Source organism: Metopolophium dirhodum, chromosome 5, assembly GCF_019925205.1.
Source record: "Metopolophium dirhodum isolate CAU chromosome 5, ASM1992520v1, whole genome shotgun sequence".
Lineage (NCBI taxonomy): Eukaryota > Metazoa > Arthropoda > Insecta > Hemiptera > Aphididae > Metopolophium > Metopolophium dirhodum.
This window is the reverse complement of record NC_083564.1, coordinates 7961205-7978059: the sequence shown is the minus strand read 5'-3', so window position 1 is coordinate 7978059 and position 16855 is coordinate 7961205. Positions and strand designations below refer to the sequence as shown.

General features: G+C 30.5%; 2 protein-coding genes across 2 annotated transcripts; one reads left to right on the top strand and one right to left on the bottom strand.

The window, feature by feature from the left end:
- Positions 1 to 1214: 1214 nt before the first annotated feature.
- On the top strand, positions 1215 to 9747 carry LOC132944106 (alpha-L-fucosidase). The gene is made up of 9 exons (XM_061013281.1): positions 1215 to 1638; positions 5255 to 5396; positions 5762 to 5868; positions 5957 to 6117; positions 6530 to 6731; positions 8753 to 8893; positions 9052 to 9217; positions 9285 to 9423; positions 9545 to 9747. Exons 1-9 carry the CDS (start codon positions 1395 to 1397, stop codon positions 9644 to 9646), a joined length of 1404 nt encoding a protein of 467 aa, XP_060869264.1. The 5' UTR covers positions 1215 to 1394; the 3' UTR covers positions 9647 to 9747.
- Positions 9748 to 10331: 584 nt separating this feature from the next.
- On the bottom strand, positions 10332 to 13038 carry LOC132944108 (gustatory receptor for sugar taste 64f-like). Its single transcript, XM_061013282.1, has 3 exons — positions 12875 to 13038; positions 11850 to 12118; positions 10332 to 11321 (listed from the first exon to the last, which is right to left on the bottom strand). The coding sequence occupies exons 1-3, from the start codon at positions 13014 to 13016 to the stop codon at positions 11163 to 11165; spliced, it is 570 nt and encodes a 189-aa protein (XP_060869265.1). The 5' UTR covers positions 13017 to 13038; the 3' UTR covers positions 10332 to 11162.
- Between the last annotated feature and the right edge of the window lie 3817 nt (positions 13039 to 16855).

The window sequence follows — 16855 nt, the reverse complement described above, 5'->3', positions numbered from 1 at the left end:
TTCCTTGCAGTCTACGGTAAGTTTTTTTTCACATACGTCTCAGTTCCAGACACGCACTAAACATATAATACATTGTACCTACTGGCTACTGTACGTCTGTATACGGCACATCGGCGGCTCTAAGTTTTTTTGCGTAGTGCACGAAAATATAGGATGACGAGAATTTACAATTAAACGATGTACAGTATACTAATATAATATTTTATTATACTGGCATAAAGCATCTACTGATACGGAAGGCTATAAGAATATTTGGAATTGATTTATCTGAAGATTATAAAACATTAGTAGTTAATGAAAAAATATTTAATGAATACGCGCGTGGATATAAAAAACGCGGTGTCTACGACAAAGATTACTGATAAACAGTTGTGGTACGGGTATCGGGGTACTTATGCTATACAAGTTATTTAGGTATATAGCCATATAGGTTATACAAAGTATTCTGGTCTTTTGAATTTCCCATTTCTCATCCATACCTATAAATTCATAAACGCATCCACCTATACCAATACATTTTTCGTACCTACTCGAAATCCGAAAGTTCTCACATGCACAGCTTAGCGTGGCTCCTAAAATGGCACATTTAAAATGTACTGTGGAGCTTCAGCCCCTAAGCAAATGGGAGGGGACTGACCTCAACGCCTCAACGAAATTATGAAATTATTTCCCTAAAACTTCCTGAAATATTTAATTAATATATTATTGTTATTATATTTTTTCATATATATATATATATTATACATTGTGTCTGAATGCGTCTGCGAGTGCGTACTCGGGCGGTCATTAAATTGGTGACTGTTGTCTGAAGAATTCGAACGTTTCACACGCACAACTATATTACGCGGATGTGTGTGCAGGTACTCATACCAGCTCTATATACACACAACTCGACCAGTTTTCCATCGCGACTTTTTCGCCTCACTGTATATACTATCATATACCTACAATGTATCAATAACCGCGTATGTAAATACAACCTCGAAAGTTTTGTGCGTTTTCATTTCAAACCCAAAGCGTATATTCTAATGGAACAGACGTGGTCGCGGTGCACACGTACTACATAGGTACGTATATTATGCCCTGGTGATAATGCGTTATTTACATTATATACCGCGGTTACGTTATGCAAATATCGCGGAGGTCCGTCCGCACGACTGCTGCACATTGTACCGCGTCCTGTGACCTCTGTATTATATATAACTCGTAACCTGCCGCTGCAGTCAGTCGTGCGCGAGACAACCGACGACGACGACGACGACAGTGCGGCCGTGACTGTGTAACTTATACGTAACTTATCGTACAACGATTTTCACCGTCCGACCTGGAAAGTGTACAGTAATATTATTCATAGCGCAACACGAAGTAGGCGCATAGTAAAACCTGAAGGAAAGATGCCGAACCTCCGCCGCGTGATCGACGTGGTCTTCGCCGTCGCCGCCACCGCGTGGATATCCGCATCGGCATGCGCAGCGGCGGAATCGAATGCCACCTGTCGATACAAACCCGACTGGACCAGCCTGGACGCCAGACCGTTGCCCGCGTGGTACGACCAGGCCAAGTTTGGGGTGTTCATCCACTGGGGCGTATACTCGGTGCCGGCGTTCGGCAGCGAATGGTTTTGGATGAACTGGAGAGGTAACACGCGTGCACTGCAGTCGGACCGACTGTATAAATATGTGCTGCACAGGGTGATTCGCCGATAATGATAGCATACCAAACCCCATTTTTCTTTTGATAACCAAACTATTCAAATCCTGATTTTTGGGACTTTTAAGTATAGGTGCTTAACTACTATTAAGGTCCATAAGGTTTTCAACCGTGTATTACATATAAATTAATTATTTTCTTATTATAACCTTTTTTACTCTTGGTTGTCAAGCTCAAGCAGATGATTTCGTTGAAAAATTATATGTGTCTAAATCAAAATTCAAACGAGTATACAACCTGAGTTATTAAAATGTATAATATAATACTAAGAATCATAGTCCTTAAAAATGGCTTTTAAAAATAATTAAATATCTGTAATATTAGATCTAAGTACTGTTCTAGTATTTTATTTTAGATTCTGAGTGGAGCTATGAATGTATTGGTTTTACGATTATGTGTGATTTTTTTTAAATTTTTAAATTTTTGTGTCTATAATCATCGTTTGAGGCAGTAACACTGCTTCGATTTTCTTCAACGGTATCTTGTTCGATGGGAAAGTGAATCTAATTGGTTAATTTGGTCAAAATTGAAATTCTCAATAGTTTTCAAAAGCACAGGGAAATACAAAACAAAAATTAAGGAAAAACGGTAACTTTTACGCAAAATCGGTTTTCGACAAAATCGATTTTGGTTTTTAGTGTAACTCTAAAACAAATAACCGTAGATACATGAAATTTTCACTGAATGTTTATATTAGCATTTGCTATACACAGTAAAATTTTCAAAATATTTTGATTTGTTTTGAGCGGTTTACCGTAGACATTTTCAGTTTCCAAGTTTTTTAGTTTTTTTTTTCTATAAATGTCAATAAAATTTTATATGCTGGGTAAAAAGCTTGAAAATGTAATACAAGTCTCCTATTATATTGTTGTAATGATAGTTAAAAAATATTAAAAATACAATCACACTTTTATTTTTATAAGCATTTAAAATTTGAATTTTGACAAAATACGTAATAATCACGAAAATGTGCAAATTATTTTGAGTTAAAAATTCCTAAAAGTTTTCTTTTTAAATCTAAAATTTTAAAATGTAGTTCAAGATTCTTTATAAGTTTGTCTACCTTTATCAAAAAAAAAATGTCTATAAGATAGTCAAATTTAATTTTTATTATCGTTTGAAGTTTAAGAAATTTTTAAAACATTGAATATTCACTGGATTTCTCAAGTAGCGATTTTCATATTTTGTTATAATTCAAAAACGAATAACCGTAGACACTTGAAATTCATATCATATGTTTATTTTATCAATTCCTATATTTGTTAAAATTTTCAAAATATTTTGGCTGTTTTTGAGCTGTTTACAGACAATTTTAATATTTAATTTTTTAGTTTTTTTTTTTTCTGTAAATGTCTATTAAATGTTATTAGTTGGGTCAAAAAGCGTGAAAATGTAATACAAGATTCCTGTTATATCGTAACAATAGGAGTTGAAAAATAACAAAAATACATAGGCACAATTTTTTTATAAGCATTTTAAGTTCGATATTTGTTAACATTTATCTAATTAAAAATTTAAAAATAATTTTGTGGTTAAAAATGTATAAAATGTTCAACGGTTATAGCTAGTTATTGAAAATTTAAAATAAGGTTCCTTGTACGTAAGTAGGTTTTTCTGTAAACAAAAAATATAAAAAATATATAAAGACACAGTTTTTTTTATAGTTATTTTATATTAAAATGTTGACAAAATTACATATTAAGTAACCAAAAATAATGATTTTAGTTATTTTGTCGTAATTTTATAATATTAATTCAACTTAGGTACTTGTTACCGTATTAATAATAAGTAATAACGATATGAATATAATATAAAATATCCACACTGACAGACGGTCTCCGCTCAGAATCGTTTTTCGTATACAATGATATTATATCATTGAATTAAATTATAATAGTTAATACCATTCATTATACAGTGACCCACTTTTAACCTACTGTACTTCAGAGTGACATTCACTTACCCACTTTAATTTTATTTGTAATTATTCTTTTAAGAATATAATGGGTATTGTATTATATTATACTTGAACGGGTTTTCAAACTAATAGCTATTAAAAAAATGTTATCATGAATTTATAAATGTCCTAAGCACACAAAGCCAAACTACTTGTTCAAATATAGATTAAGATAATTTAAAAATGCATCTGATTAACAGTTAATAAGAAAAATAGGTGATTCTAATTTACAAAAAGAAATTGGTACAATTCACCATAAGACACTTATTCTTATGTGGTATAAAAAATATTTGAAAATATCATCCAAAATTAACTTTAAAATTTAAAATCAGAACTTGTACAAATTCATTATTAAAGGACAAAATAGGGATGAGCATAATTGATGAATCACTTGTATATGGCTACTATACATTTTATTTAAACTCGTTTTTGTTCTGACGAACTATTCACCATAAACGAAAAAAATTAATTTAACGTTTTCGGTTGTATAAAGTATTTTTTTAATAATAATTTTCCAATATATTGTACTCCCGAGTTCTAAATAATGAATAAATTCTTAAAAATATACCTTTACTAAATACAAATGCATTTGGTTTTAAATGTTATTACGATATATACTACTATACTAGTATTATTTGTTATTACTATATAGACAATAGTTCCACAATGTTCTGTTTCTTCTTAATAATTAAACTGACACAGTAACACGAATATTATCATCTGCTACAATATTTCATCGCTATCTAGGTTTTGACATAATTTCAAACGTATTTTCACAGAGATAAGTAGGTCTAATAGGGAAAAGTAGCAGTATTTTTTATTTTTTATGGCGTTATTAAATTGATATTTTACATTTCGTACTAAAAACGAGCAATAATTATTTCAAGTCTTAGGTCTAGGTTATGACCCATATAATATACTATCAATTCTAATAATCAATAATCAATGACAGTTTTATGACATAAAATTATCATTAAGAGATTATATTCTGAATCACAATAAGGTTTACGTAGGAATTAATTTTTACTTTGTTTACCAGGCGGTTCGCGTGAGTACACTTTAGTCGCCTGTACTTATTGGCTATATAGGTAGGTACCTACTAACAGTACCGACGCACCGTATTGTCCGTATTGCTTTTATATGCTTAAATTAACGTTTGTTCGTGTAATTATTATAAACGTCTACGAATGATTGTCCATTGTATGTTTAACAAGATAAAAATACACAACACTGAATATGTCTTTACTGTTGTGTACTTGTGTCTTGTTAAAAATACAATAGGTAGACATTCGTAGACATTTATAATAATTACGCAACAGACGTTAATAATATTTAAGCATATATAAAAACGATTTACAAAAATTTTAAACGTAGGCAGGTATTCATACATATACAAATGGATTAAAGGTTATTTGTTGTACAAAAACAATATTGTTACATGAAAATCTTGTAAGGTGGGTTAGTAACGTACAAACGACAATAAACTGTGCGTTACTCCCTCCCACACTTGCCATGACAATCATTGAATATTTGAATCGTATAATTATAAATTATGATTTTTCATGCTTACTCTACGTAACTATACAGGTAGGAAGGGCGTAAACTATGTAAACTTCATGACAAAAAATTACAAGCCAGGTTTCACGTACCAAGAATTTGGTCCCCAGTTCACCGCAGAGTTCTTCGACCCCATGCAATGGGCCAGTATCATCAAGGACTCCGGTGCAAAGTAACTACCTATATAATATTATGTATTTATTTACGGAAAACCTTTCTATTTTACAAACTGTACCGCGGGATTGCTAAACAAATTTCTACGACTAAATTTACGGGCATTAGCGCACTACACATCAGAAAACTTAACGTGTGTCCGCAATTCCCAGTCGCACGAAATTTGAAAAACTACAATACAATTAGGGTCATTGTGTTATGGTTTTCTCGCGTGTTTAATATAGGGAAATGGGAAATCACGATTGAAAGCCCACCCGCCGTATATGTAATTTCTATAATAATAACTAATATACCTATATTATATGCATAATATTATGCTCGTCGTCGTTCGTTACATTAAGATATCTGTTATATAATATATAGATATGTAGTCTTGACCACTAAACACCACGAAGGTTACACGTTGTGGCCGTCGAAAAAATCATTCGGATGGAACTCCGTAGACGTCGGACCCCACAGAGATCTAGTAGGTATGTATATAAACAATTATGGAGTCGACATTTGTATGGCGTGCGAAGAAGTATTATCATAATATTGATGTGTTTTGGATGCACGAAGGCGACCTAAGCAGAGCCATAAGGAGCTTAAACAAGACTCGATTTGGGGTGTACCATTCGTTGTACGAATGGTTTAACCCGCTTTGGCTACAGGACAAACAGTCGAATTTGACCACCCGCGCATTTGTGACCGAGAAAGTCCTGCCGGAACTTTACGAATTGGTAATTTTTTTTTCACCAGAGTACCATAACAATTAATTTTTTTTTTATTAAATGGAGTTACTTTGATATCACGTTAAGAAATGTAGGTATCAAAGTTGTCCACAACGTTATGTAACTTTGATAGCTTATTAATACCTCAAAAGTCAGATAAGATAACATTAGAAATTAAAAAATTGAGTATAACTAGCTGTAACTAAGATTTAATTTTGAGAGATTTATCGGCAATACTATATAGAAGTATCCATAAAATAAAAAGTAAAATTGACAATTGTCATATAACAGTAAAAAATGATCAAAGTTTCCCCATTTTACGGTATATAAAGAGTGTTTATTTTATATATATTATCGTTTCAATACGCAATAATATCGTGCCTGACACATATATAATAATATATATATATATATCATGTAGGTGAACAATTATAAACCAGAAATCATATGGTCAGACGGTGAATGGGAAGCGCCAGACACCTACTGGGATTCGTTGAACTTCCTAGCGTGGCTCTACAACGACAGTCCTGTCAAAGACACGATAGTGGTGAATGACCGATGGGGTGGTGATACACTGTGCAAGCACGGTGGATTTTTGACCTGTGCGGATAGATATCAACCAGGTATCGTATTTATACTAATAAATAAAGCTGTAGAGTTAGTGTGTTTGAACGCGCTAATCTCAGGAACTACTGGTTCGAATTGAAAAATTATTTTTTTGTTGGATAGTCCAATCATCGAGGAAGGCCTATTATAGGCTATATAACATCACACGACGACCAATTAATAGAAGTGCTCAAACAGGGATTTTAAGATTTACGATGGAAATATTTGTTTATAAATGGTTGCTATTGGTTATAGGAGAAATGATTAATAGAAATAGTATTTTATTATTGGTTGATGTTGGTTAATCGGGCAGATCAGTTAAGATTAGTTTTGAACACCATACACCGAATATTAAATAAAGAATTGAACAAAGTTGAGTCATATAGAGTTGGTACATTTAACGGGCAATGAAGTGCATAGGATCAGCTAGTAATATTATAAATTCGAAATTTGAAAATAAAATTAGATTTAATAAATTATACAGGTTGTTTATTTTATTGAAGTATATCTATTAGTTTATTACTTATTTCAATAGGTATTGAAGATTTTTAAAATATTTTTTATCGTTATAGTTTTAGATTCTGAGTGGAACGATAAATGTATTGATTTTACAATTATGTGTTTTTTTTTTATTTTTTATTTTTTTTTTTGTCTGTTATCACCTTTTAGGACAGTAAAAATACTTAGATTTTCTTCAACAATATCTTTTCTGATAGGAAAGTGAATCTAGTTGGTACTTTGGGGGGAGGGGGGGGGTTCAAAGGTAAATATTTCCTAGTAGTTTTCAAAAGCGCCATGAAAACAAAAGATAAATTAAGGAAAAATGGGAATTTTTACGCAAAATCTGTTTTTGAGAAAATCGATTTTGGTTTTTGGTGCAACTCTAAAACGATGAAAATTTGAAAATAATTTGACTCTTTTTGAGCTGTTTACGGACATTGTCAGTTTTCAATTTTTTTAGTTTTTTTTTTCTATAAATATCAATAAAATTTCATTTGTTGGGTAAAAAAGCGTGAAAATTTAATATAAGGCTCCTGATGTATAATTCTAATAGCAGTTAAAAAATATTAAAAATACATAGGCACAATTTTTTTTTATAAGCATTTAAAGTTCAAATTTTGACAAAATTTATCAAATTTATAATTTAATAATTATTATGTAGTTAAAAATTTATAAAATGTTCAACTTTTATAGCTAAGGATTGAAAATTGAAAACAAGGTTCCACTTAAATAGGTTATTTATAAATTACTTTATTCACAATAATATCATCAAATATACTTGGTAACATCATAGGCTGACTGACTGTTTTCGCTCAGAATCGATATTATATCATTGAATTCAAATTTAACACCATCCATTTCAGTGAGACCCACTTGTAACCTACTGTGCAGCAGAGCGACACCCACTTGCCCACCTTTTTTAAGTTTTTAACTGTTGTGTAGAGTGACAACGTATTCCAAAGTTGAATATTATTCTGAGTATTTCAATATATGGAGATCAAATTTCGGACAATAACTTATAACTTTATAAGTAGGTATTTAATGTTTATACGAGCGCAGTTAGTATACTAATTATATAGTAAGTACTAAGTAGATTAATATTTTGAGAGATATCCCCATAAATAATACATGTTATATCTATGGGTACCCCTGTGTTACTCCACTTATTGCTTATAAAAACTTTAAAAACTTATAACTCGTAAACTACGTCTAAAGTTTGATTTTTTACGCTGAAAAATATTCTGCTTGGAATAAGAAATTAAGAATTTAATATAATGTTGTCATTCAAAAGAGTTAAAAAATAATAAAAAATATTAAATGTTGTTTTGAAATGACTTATACCTAACCTAACCTAACATAATATGTTACCTAATCTAAAAGAATATTTAGGTAATAAAACTTCGATAAACGAATAACCCAGTACAATGTAATACAGTCAGACCTATGTGGCTTACCTATATATATACCTACTATAATAAGCCACTAAGGTAGTGCATGGTCGACGGTTACAAGGTTATATACATTATTTAAATTGCAGGAAAGATTGTTGGTCGAAAATGGGAGAACGCCATGACAATTGATAAGTATTCGTGGAGTTACAGAAGGAATGCTCGAGCGTTAGATGTGTACTCGATACAGAATTTAATCACCCAACTAGTCGAAACCGTAAGCTTTGGAGGTAAATTATACTCTAACTCTATAACTATAGTTAGTTAATATTATATTTATTGAGTACACACTACACATATATATTATATATTAATTATTAATAAATAGGTAATTATAAACAATGATATATTATATTATATTAAAAAAAAAAAAATTATGAATTTACAGGTAATTTGTTACTAAACATTAGTCCCACCAGTGATGGCATGATTCCGCCGTTACACGAAGAGCGTCTGTTACAAATCGGCCAATGGTTGTCGGTTAATGGTGAATCTATTTTCGGCAGCAATCCGTGGTCGACGTGTCAAAACGATACACTACAACCGCACTTGTGGTAAAACCGTGACAACAGTACTTGAGACGTTCGTGTATTTATCGTATATTATATCATTGATTTTAAGGTACACGCGAGGAAAAAATTCTTCGACAATTTATTCGATTGTTTTGCGATGGCCCGATGGTAATTTACTCAATTCTGCGTGCCTGGACAAATTAGATATCGAATCTATCGTTATGTTGGACACACAAAGTAAACTCAAGGTAATTTACCAAATAAATAAAAAAAAAAGTTTTCGCATTCGAACATACCTAATATGCATAATATTTAGTGTATGCGTATTACGATATTTTTATCGCTGTACCATTTTAAATATTGTTATAGTGGAGTCAAAAGACAGAAGGCGGTTTGATGATTAAGCTAGAAGATAAATCTAAAACCAAAACAGAGTGGGGCTGGGCTCTACGGGTTACTTTAAATCCTTAAGTGTTTTTTCGAGAACTGTATCCTTTCATTTGTACCAATAATATTTCATACGAAACAATTGTGCCAAACATCTGTAACAAAAATATATATGTTTACACTGATGCGAACGAGTACAATGATTGATAAACAAAATTATTAAATTAGGTATACCTATACCATACTCACAGTTAATAAGAACCTTCTGGTCATTAAAAACATGTGGCTCCCGGTGAGTCCAATATGATCTTTTTGTATTTGTAACAAAAAAAATTCCACCTAATCAAATTTCACAATTAGATACAATAAATTATCCATGTACCCACGATACCTATTATGTCTACGTTTTTGCAAATAAGGAATCATTATAAACTGAACTTGCCTCATTACAAAATGATTGCTGTGGTATATCATAGAGCGATCTTTTTGGCAATTTGCTGCTCTCGTATATTTTTACGGAGCATAAACATAATAAACATCCTCTCAATGAAGAAACCAAAAACGAAAGTATGGCATGAACGTGGTGACTTAAACTGTAATTTTCATTTGTTCGTCTGAATAAGAATAATAATTATTTTAATGTAAATTACTACAATATACACGACCTCAAATTAACATGTTAAATAGTTAAAAAATAAATGTTTTTTTTATTTTGGTTTGTCTAGAAGTATATTTACTTAGATATTTACTTTATATTGTGTTATTCGGGTTAATATTTTTTTTTTTTTTTAATGATATCGAAAACCTATTAATTATAAAATGAGATAGGTGTTTGGTCAGTTTTATTTTAGTTTTTTTTCAATTTTTATATTATAGATATTGTAATAATGATGATTTAATTATAATATGTAGAAATAATAAAAGCGTGAACACTCTTGTAATTTATAGTATTTGTATTTTTGAATATGTATTAAATTGTTTCCTATTTGAACTTTTTTGTTTAAAACCAATAATTTTTAATATAAATATTTTTATAAATAAAAATGGGTAGTGATAGAATTTATTTGATTACGCGATTATAAAGGTATGATAAACTATAATATATATACTATTATTTAGTGTATCACAAATATGTACCTATAAATGGCTATACATAGGTAACCAGTAATCAAACATTCAAATTATATCGGAATGTCAGATGAGGATGTCAGCGCACCATTTGTTTTGTCTCGCTGACCCACGCGCAACATGGCAAATTTACATTTAGCAGACCTAACCATGTGTTATTACTTTTAATATTAGATTGAATTCACCTATTATCATACCTGTGTCCCTACGTTGGTTATTTTATGATATTTTAATTTGTATATAATAACTAATAAGTTATAAACCTGTACATTATTACAATTTATAAAAATACTTAGGAGCTGGCGAAACGCACGAATTTAAACCTGTTCTCGAATTCCTTGTTGTGCAATTATTTGATCGATCTGCAATATCGTCGGAATGAAAACAGTCCGTTTATAACTTCCTTAAATATCTTTATAAATAATATGCGCGTATTAACTAAACACTAAAATATAAAAAAAAAAAAACATCCTTACACGACGCCCTGGTGCAGTTCTACGCATATGATGTACAGATGTATTATCAAAGACACGCACAGCAAATGACACAAGCAGTCGTTCAACAGTCTGGTCAAATTGCACAGTCGCGTGTAGTCCACTCTCAATGTCTTCCACTGGTCTGGCGTCAATGTCTGTATTAGAGAACACGATACAATAAGCGCACTTGTATTATAGTACCTACGGTATTATATATTACAGTGGCATGCCAAAGAAGATTCTATTGATTTCAAGACTGAAACTAGAACGGGTGTGTGATAAAAATTTTAAATACAAAACATATAGATAGGTATATAATAAAATTGAACAATATTTTGTTTTTTCGCTGTAAACAAATTATTTATAGGACATAACAATTCATATTTTGGGTAGTTGCGTGACCTTAATTTTTTGTTTTGTCCCAAGTTTGAAAAATATTTAGCACGCCACACTGCGCATGCAGTATATAGGTTTAGGTAGGTATATAATATAAAGCAGCTGCTTACACTTTTAGTTTACACTTGACACGCGTACCTACCTATTTTATATTTATTATATTATCTATACCTATAATCTATATGTATATAATATGTAATATGCATATAGCCTATAATAGCCTATAGATATAAATATATAATAATAATACATACTGGATAGGCGTACTATGTACCTATACGATGTACCTTGCCTTTGTGTGTTTTCATGCGGTCATTGAATATCTGAAAGTAATTTCCCAGCGCTAAACTGCCCATGATGATGATCTGATCCGAGAAACAGAGGGTGAGAGTCGACACGGAATTGATTACTAACACCAATACTGCTATCCACGTGTTGTATGTAATTACAGTGAATACTTGTGGGAACATTTTCAACACGTAAATTTCGAATACTTCGTGAGAATTCTCCCGTTCCGTCGTTATGATACCTGTCAACAAGTAGCTCAAATGTTCCACTGCAATTCAAAACAAAAATTTTAGAGCTTTAGTGAAATTATATTTATCTATAACGAGTGATAACAAATTGCATGGTAGTAATAGATATGTAAGGTCAGTGTCGGCCTGGAAAATCAAAGTTCGCTAGGTATATTGCATTCTTTTTATGTGCCAAAAACTATTCAAAACATAATCTATTCATTTTAATATACAGTGGCGTGTAACATAGGGTCCAAGTGTGGCTCGGGCAACACCTTAAATATGGGTGGGTGGGGATTGATAGATGAAAAAATATATCATTTTATAGGTCTGTATATAACAGACAACAGTATTATGAGGGGTAGGTCTCCTAAACTTATTTGAGCAACACCAATTTTGTTTATGATACACACCACTGATAATATAAGTATCAATTTTAAAACCTATTTTGGATAAATAAATGCTTAGATTTTCAACTTCAATTATTTTTTATATTTATTATTTACACAGTAAAAAGTAAATAGGTATAGATCCAAGCACAAAAGACAGTCAGCAATTACATCGTTACAATGTTACATGACTATATTTTACACATATAATATGTAATATAGTACACATTTAGTGTTAAATTAAATTTTATATAGGTACCTATAATATAATATATAATATTTTTATTTGAGAGATGTAATCAAAAACGAGTAGATAGATATATCATATTACATAATATAATATACAATAAGCGGTGATCATATAAAAAAAATGTTGGAAAATGCTGAGCTGTAAGGTGAAGATCTTACCCATCGAAAAAATGATACACAAAATGGATATGAGAGTGAATTTCAACTTCAAATTCTTTTGGTGGCCGAAGTACCCCTCTACTTGTTCCCATTTGTTAAGTAGATTGCACCAGTTGGTCGACAAGTTAATGAGCAACGCCATAGTGACGGCTGACCCACCAAAGAACAAAACTACACCTGTAAAAATTCTCTGTATGGTTATAATATATTTTAATAATCCCCGTTGCGGGATTCTTTGACCTCCTTTGAATATGTTGGCGCCGGTCTCCTTCAGCCAGCAAAAACTCAAAAACGTCATGGTGATTTGACAGACAAGCGCGACCACCGATAGAGCGGTCCTTAAGCTGTATATCCGGAAACGATCCTGCGATATCGGTATCAGACACAGATATTGGCCGAGTATCGTCGGGAAATTTGTGGCGGATCGGAACGAGTCGGACGGGATTTTGGGCACGTCCAGGAAGTAACAGGTGCTCGACTCGATGTCGACCGTCTTGTGGGGATTTATTTTGAATCGTTTGAAATTATTTGTCAGTTTCACTTTGATGACGTTTTTCAACATAATAATAGTAGTAATATTAATACGATGCGTATTACACTATTTACACACTGTACGTACGTCGTACATATAATCGCGTTTTCAACCGCAACCTACTTACCTATGCCTTCTGGCTGTTGTAAAAACTAAAAACTAATCCGAATTTACTTCGATTTAAATATTGGTTTGTGTGTGTTGTGTAAACTACAAAGTACATTTTGATTTTTATCTTGACGCATACGCTATAATATCACATAGGTACCTACTGACAAATAAACAATAATATTTTAAAAACAACTGAATAATTTATATAGATAATGTGCAAGATGTTTATCAAACACATTGTGGCTGACATATGAAGCACGATTAGTAGAATAGCTGACATGGGTAAGTAAGTACCTATAAGCATGATTTGTGGCACATTAAATATTAATTGTATACCTACTTGCAGTAAACGTGTTGGTGTGCAGCCCCTATCTTTCAAAAAACTCCGTACTACACATTTGACTTACAATGATATTAAGATAGTGACGAAGAGGACCAAGAAATTAAATTTAAATTGATATATTATGTAGTAAAATATAGGGCATAACTTTTTAAATATTTAAGAGAATTAAAATCGTATCACAGAAATAGGTAATTAAAGGTATCCAACCTTAATAATAATTCAACAGTGTTTTTAAAACTTCTTTTGTCTTTCAACTGTGGAATACCCGAATACAGCACGCTTTTTTGTATGATGTACCGTAAAATTTTACAGTAACGAAATGGATTGGTTCAAATTCTAGACATACTTACCTACCTAGTAAAGTAGTATCTATCTCTCTTATTCTGACATATTTTTAATTATTGGTAAGTAATTTTATTATTGATAGTTATTAGGTACCTACTAATTTAATCGTTGCAATTAGTTAATAATTATTATTATTATACTATTTTGTATACCTACATATTATAAACAATATACTTTGGTAATGTACATTATACATTTATACATCAATAAGACAATAACGTTTTAAAAAAAATATAATGAAAAGTTTCCTTCACGATAGTTGTAGGTAGGTATGGTATCTACCGACTATATCGACTACCTGGCGTGTTCACTATTCACAATTCAAAATAGAGAAGTAAAGATAAATTTGGTAAAATGTTACTGCCTATCATAAAAGATTTTCATTTTTAAAAATTCAAAATTGTTTAATTGTTATGTATAGTGTAATACTGTAATATACATTATACAGTAAACTATGTATACTAAATTAGTTACATTACTACCTAGTACACTAGTACCTATAAATTATAATATTTATTTATTTCATAGTCTTATTTATTAGTATACATTTCTCAAATCCATAGTGCACACCTTCAATTTCGGATTACACACTTTGTATCGGGGTTCACTAAAAAATAGAGGCTAATTGGAGTCAGCCCCTTAAGGACGCTTAGTTGGCGTACTGTTCTGAAAAAAAAGGCTAAAAGGAATTAAATGATTAGTTGAAAACATACACATGTGTTGAAATATTTAAAGCAATACCCGTTCAAAAAATTGATTTATTCTTACTTGGTGTTTGTCTTTATGATTTGATAAGTGAAGCAATAATATAATTTAACCAATACCTATATACCACATGACCACATTTACTTGGCAATTAATAGTTAATAATATAGTTATAATATATATATATATATTGTCATATTGAATACTAAAATAAATCAATATTTGATGTGAAATTACTCTTTAACATGGTTGATATTTTGTTTATAGATATCATTTCGTTCCCGCAAGTATAAACCAAAATTAATAATTATGTAAACCCCACAAATAATAATACCCATTAAAATTGAAATCTAGTTTTTTTTTTATTGAGAATTCTGATATTAAAATTGATTTTAATTTAATATCTTGTCAATTGTCAGTTAAAATGTTTATATTTGAATCATTAGTATACCTATGCACCTATACACAATACTTTAAGGGTGTCGGTGCCGGTTTTTCCAATTTTACGAAATTCTATAAAATTTGAAAATTATATTTTAAATTTTGGTTACCACTTTGATTATAATACTTTTTCACAAATCTACAGCCAGATACCTATTTAGGAGGGGTTGATGTGGTGTGTTATATCAACGAAAATGACTTCACGAAAAAAAACTCTCACGTCCTGTATAATATTCTGATTTCATTAAATTTTTTTTTTTTTTTAAGAGAATATTTTCATGTCAAATCAAAGGCCGAAAAAATTTAAATTTTACTTTAAATAGTGGTAAAAAAATACGTTTGAAAACGAACAAATAATGTGCATTATTTAAATGCATACCTATTAATTTAGCTTCTATAATATTATAATTTTGAAAATCCGACCTTCAAAATGTTCATCTTTTAAATAAAAAAAAATAACGAAATCCGACTATTCTACAGGACGTGCGAGTTTTTCCTGTAAGACATGTTTTTGTACTAAAAGACGTATCGCGGCTCTGACGTCCTAAATACGGTAAAAAACTTTCAAAAATCGAAGGAACCAAAAAAGTTTAGTAATAACTAATAACTAATAATAGACAATAGTAACACTATATCAACCAATGAAAATGAAACATTGCATTACCACGATTCATCAGGAGTATCAGGATTCAGGAGTATCTCACAGCTACAGTTGAACAAAAAAATAAAGTAATTGAGTTCAATTAAATTAATTGGAACATAAAAATATATTGATGAGAGGACCTATGATCAATATTCAGAATAAAATTGTATTATTCAAACTAGTTTAGCTATAACACCAGAAAAATGTTTTAATACCTACTACCTACCTATCCAGTTGTTTAAACTTTAAACAATACAATTTACATGTAGTTTCAATATTTGTAAATTATAATTAGGGTATCAGGTAACTCAATAACTTGAATTACCTAGATTTAGAAAATTAACAAGTATAATTAGTGACTTTAATTATTCCAAGCTACATCTTCACTATAATAGTAGCCTTAGAAAGTTTTAGGCCAGTGTCTAGAAATGGCATTATTTTTCGGTTGTTGAAACATTAAATACTTTTTAATTTACTTTTAACATTAACAGAGAATAACAATAGCAGTAACTTTTATGAATCATATTTTTAATAAATTAATTTGATTATATTAATAATAATTAATACAATTAAAAACAATACCTATATGTGTAATGTTCACTAATATTAAGTGTAGAATAAGAACAATAAATAAGAATAACTTTTAGCAATTAATTTATATTATACTTATTAATTTATAATAGGTATTTATAATATTATCCTTCATTCTTTTTATATATTTTTTTTCTTTAATTGGCAGATTCAACTAAAGTAATTGAAAAACAATCACTGATAGTAAACCTCATACGGGCCAACCTATATGAGTCTATTTCTATGTATCTAAATTCATGATTCATCCTAATACATTAGATTTGATTATTT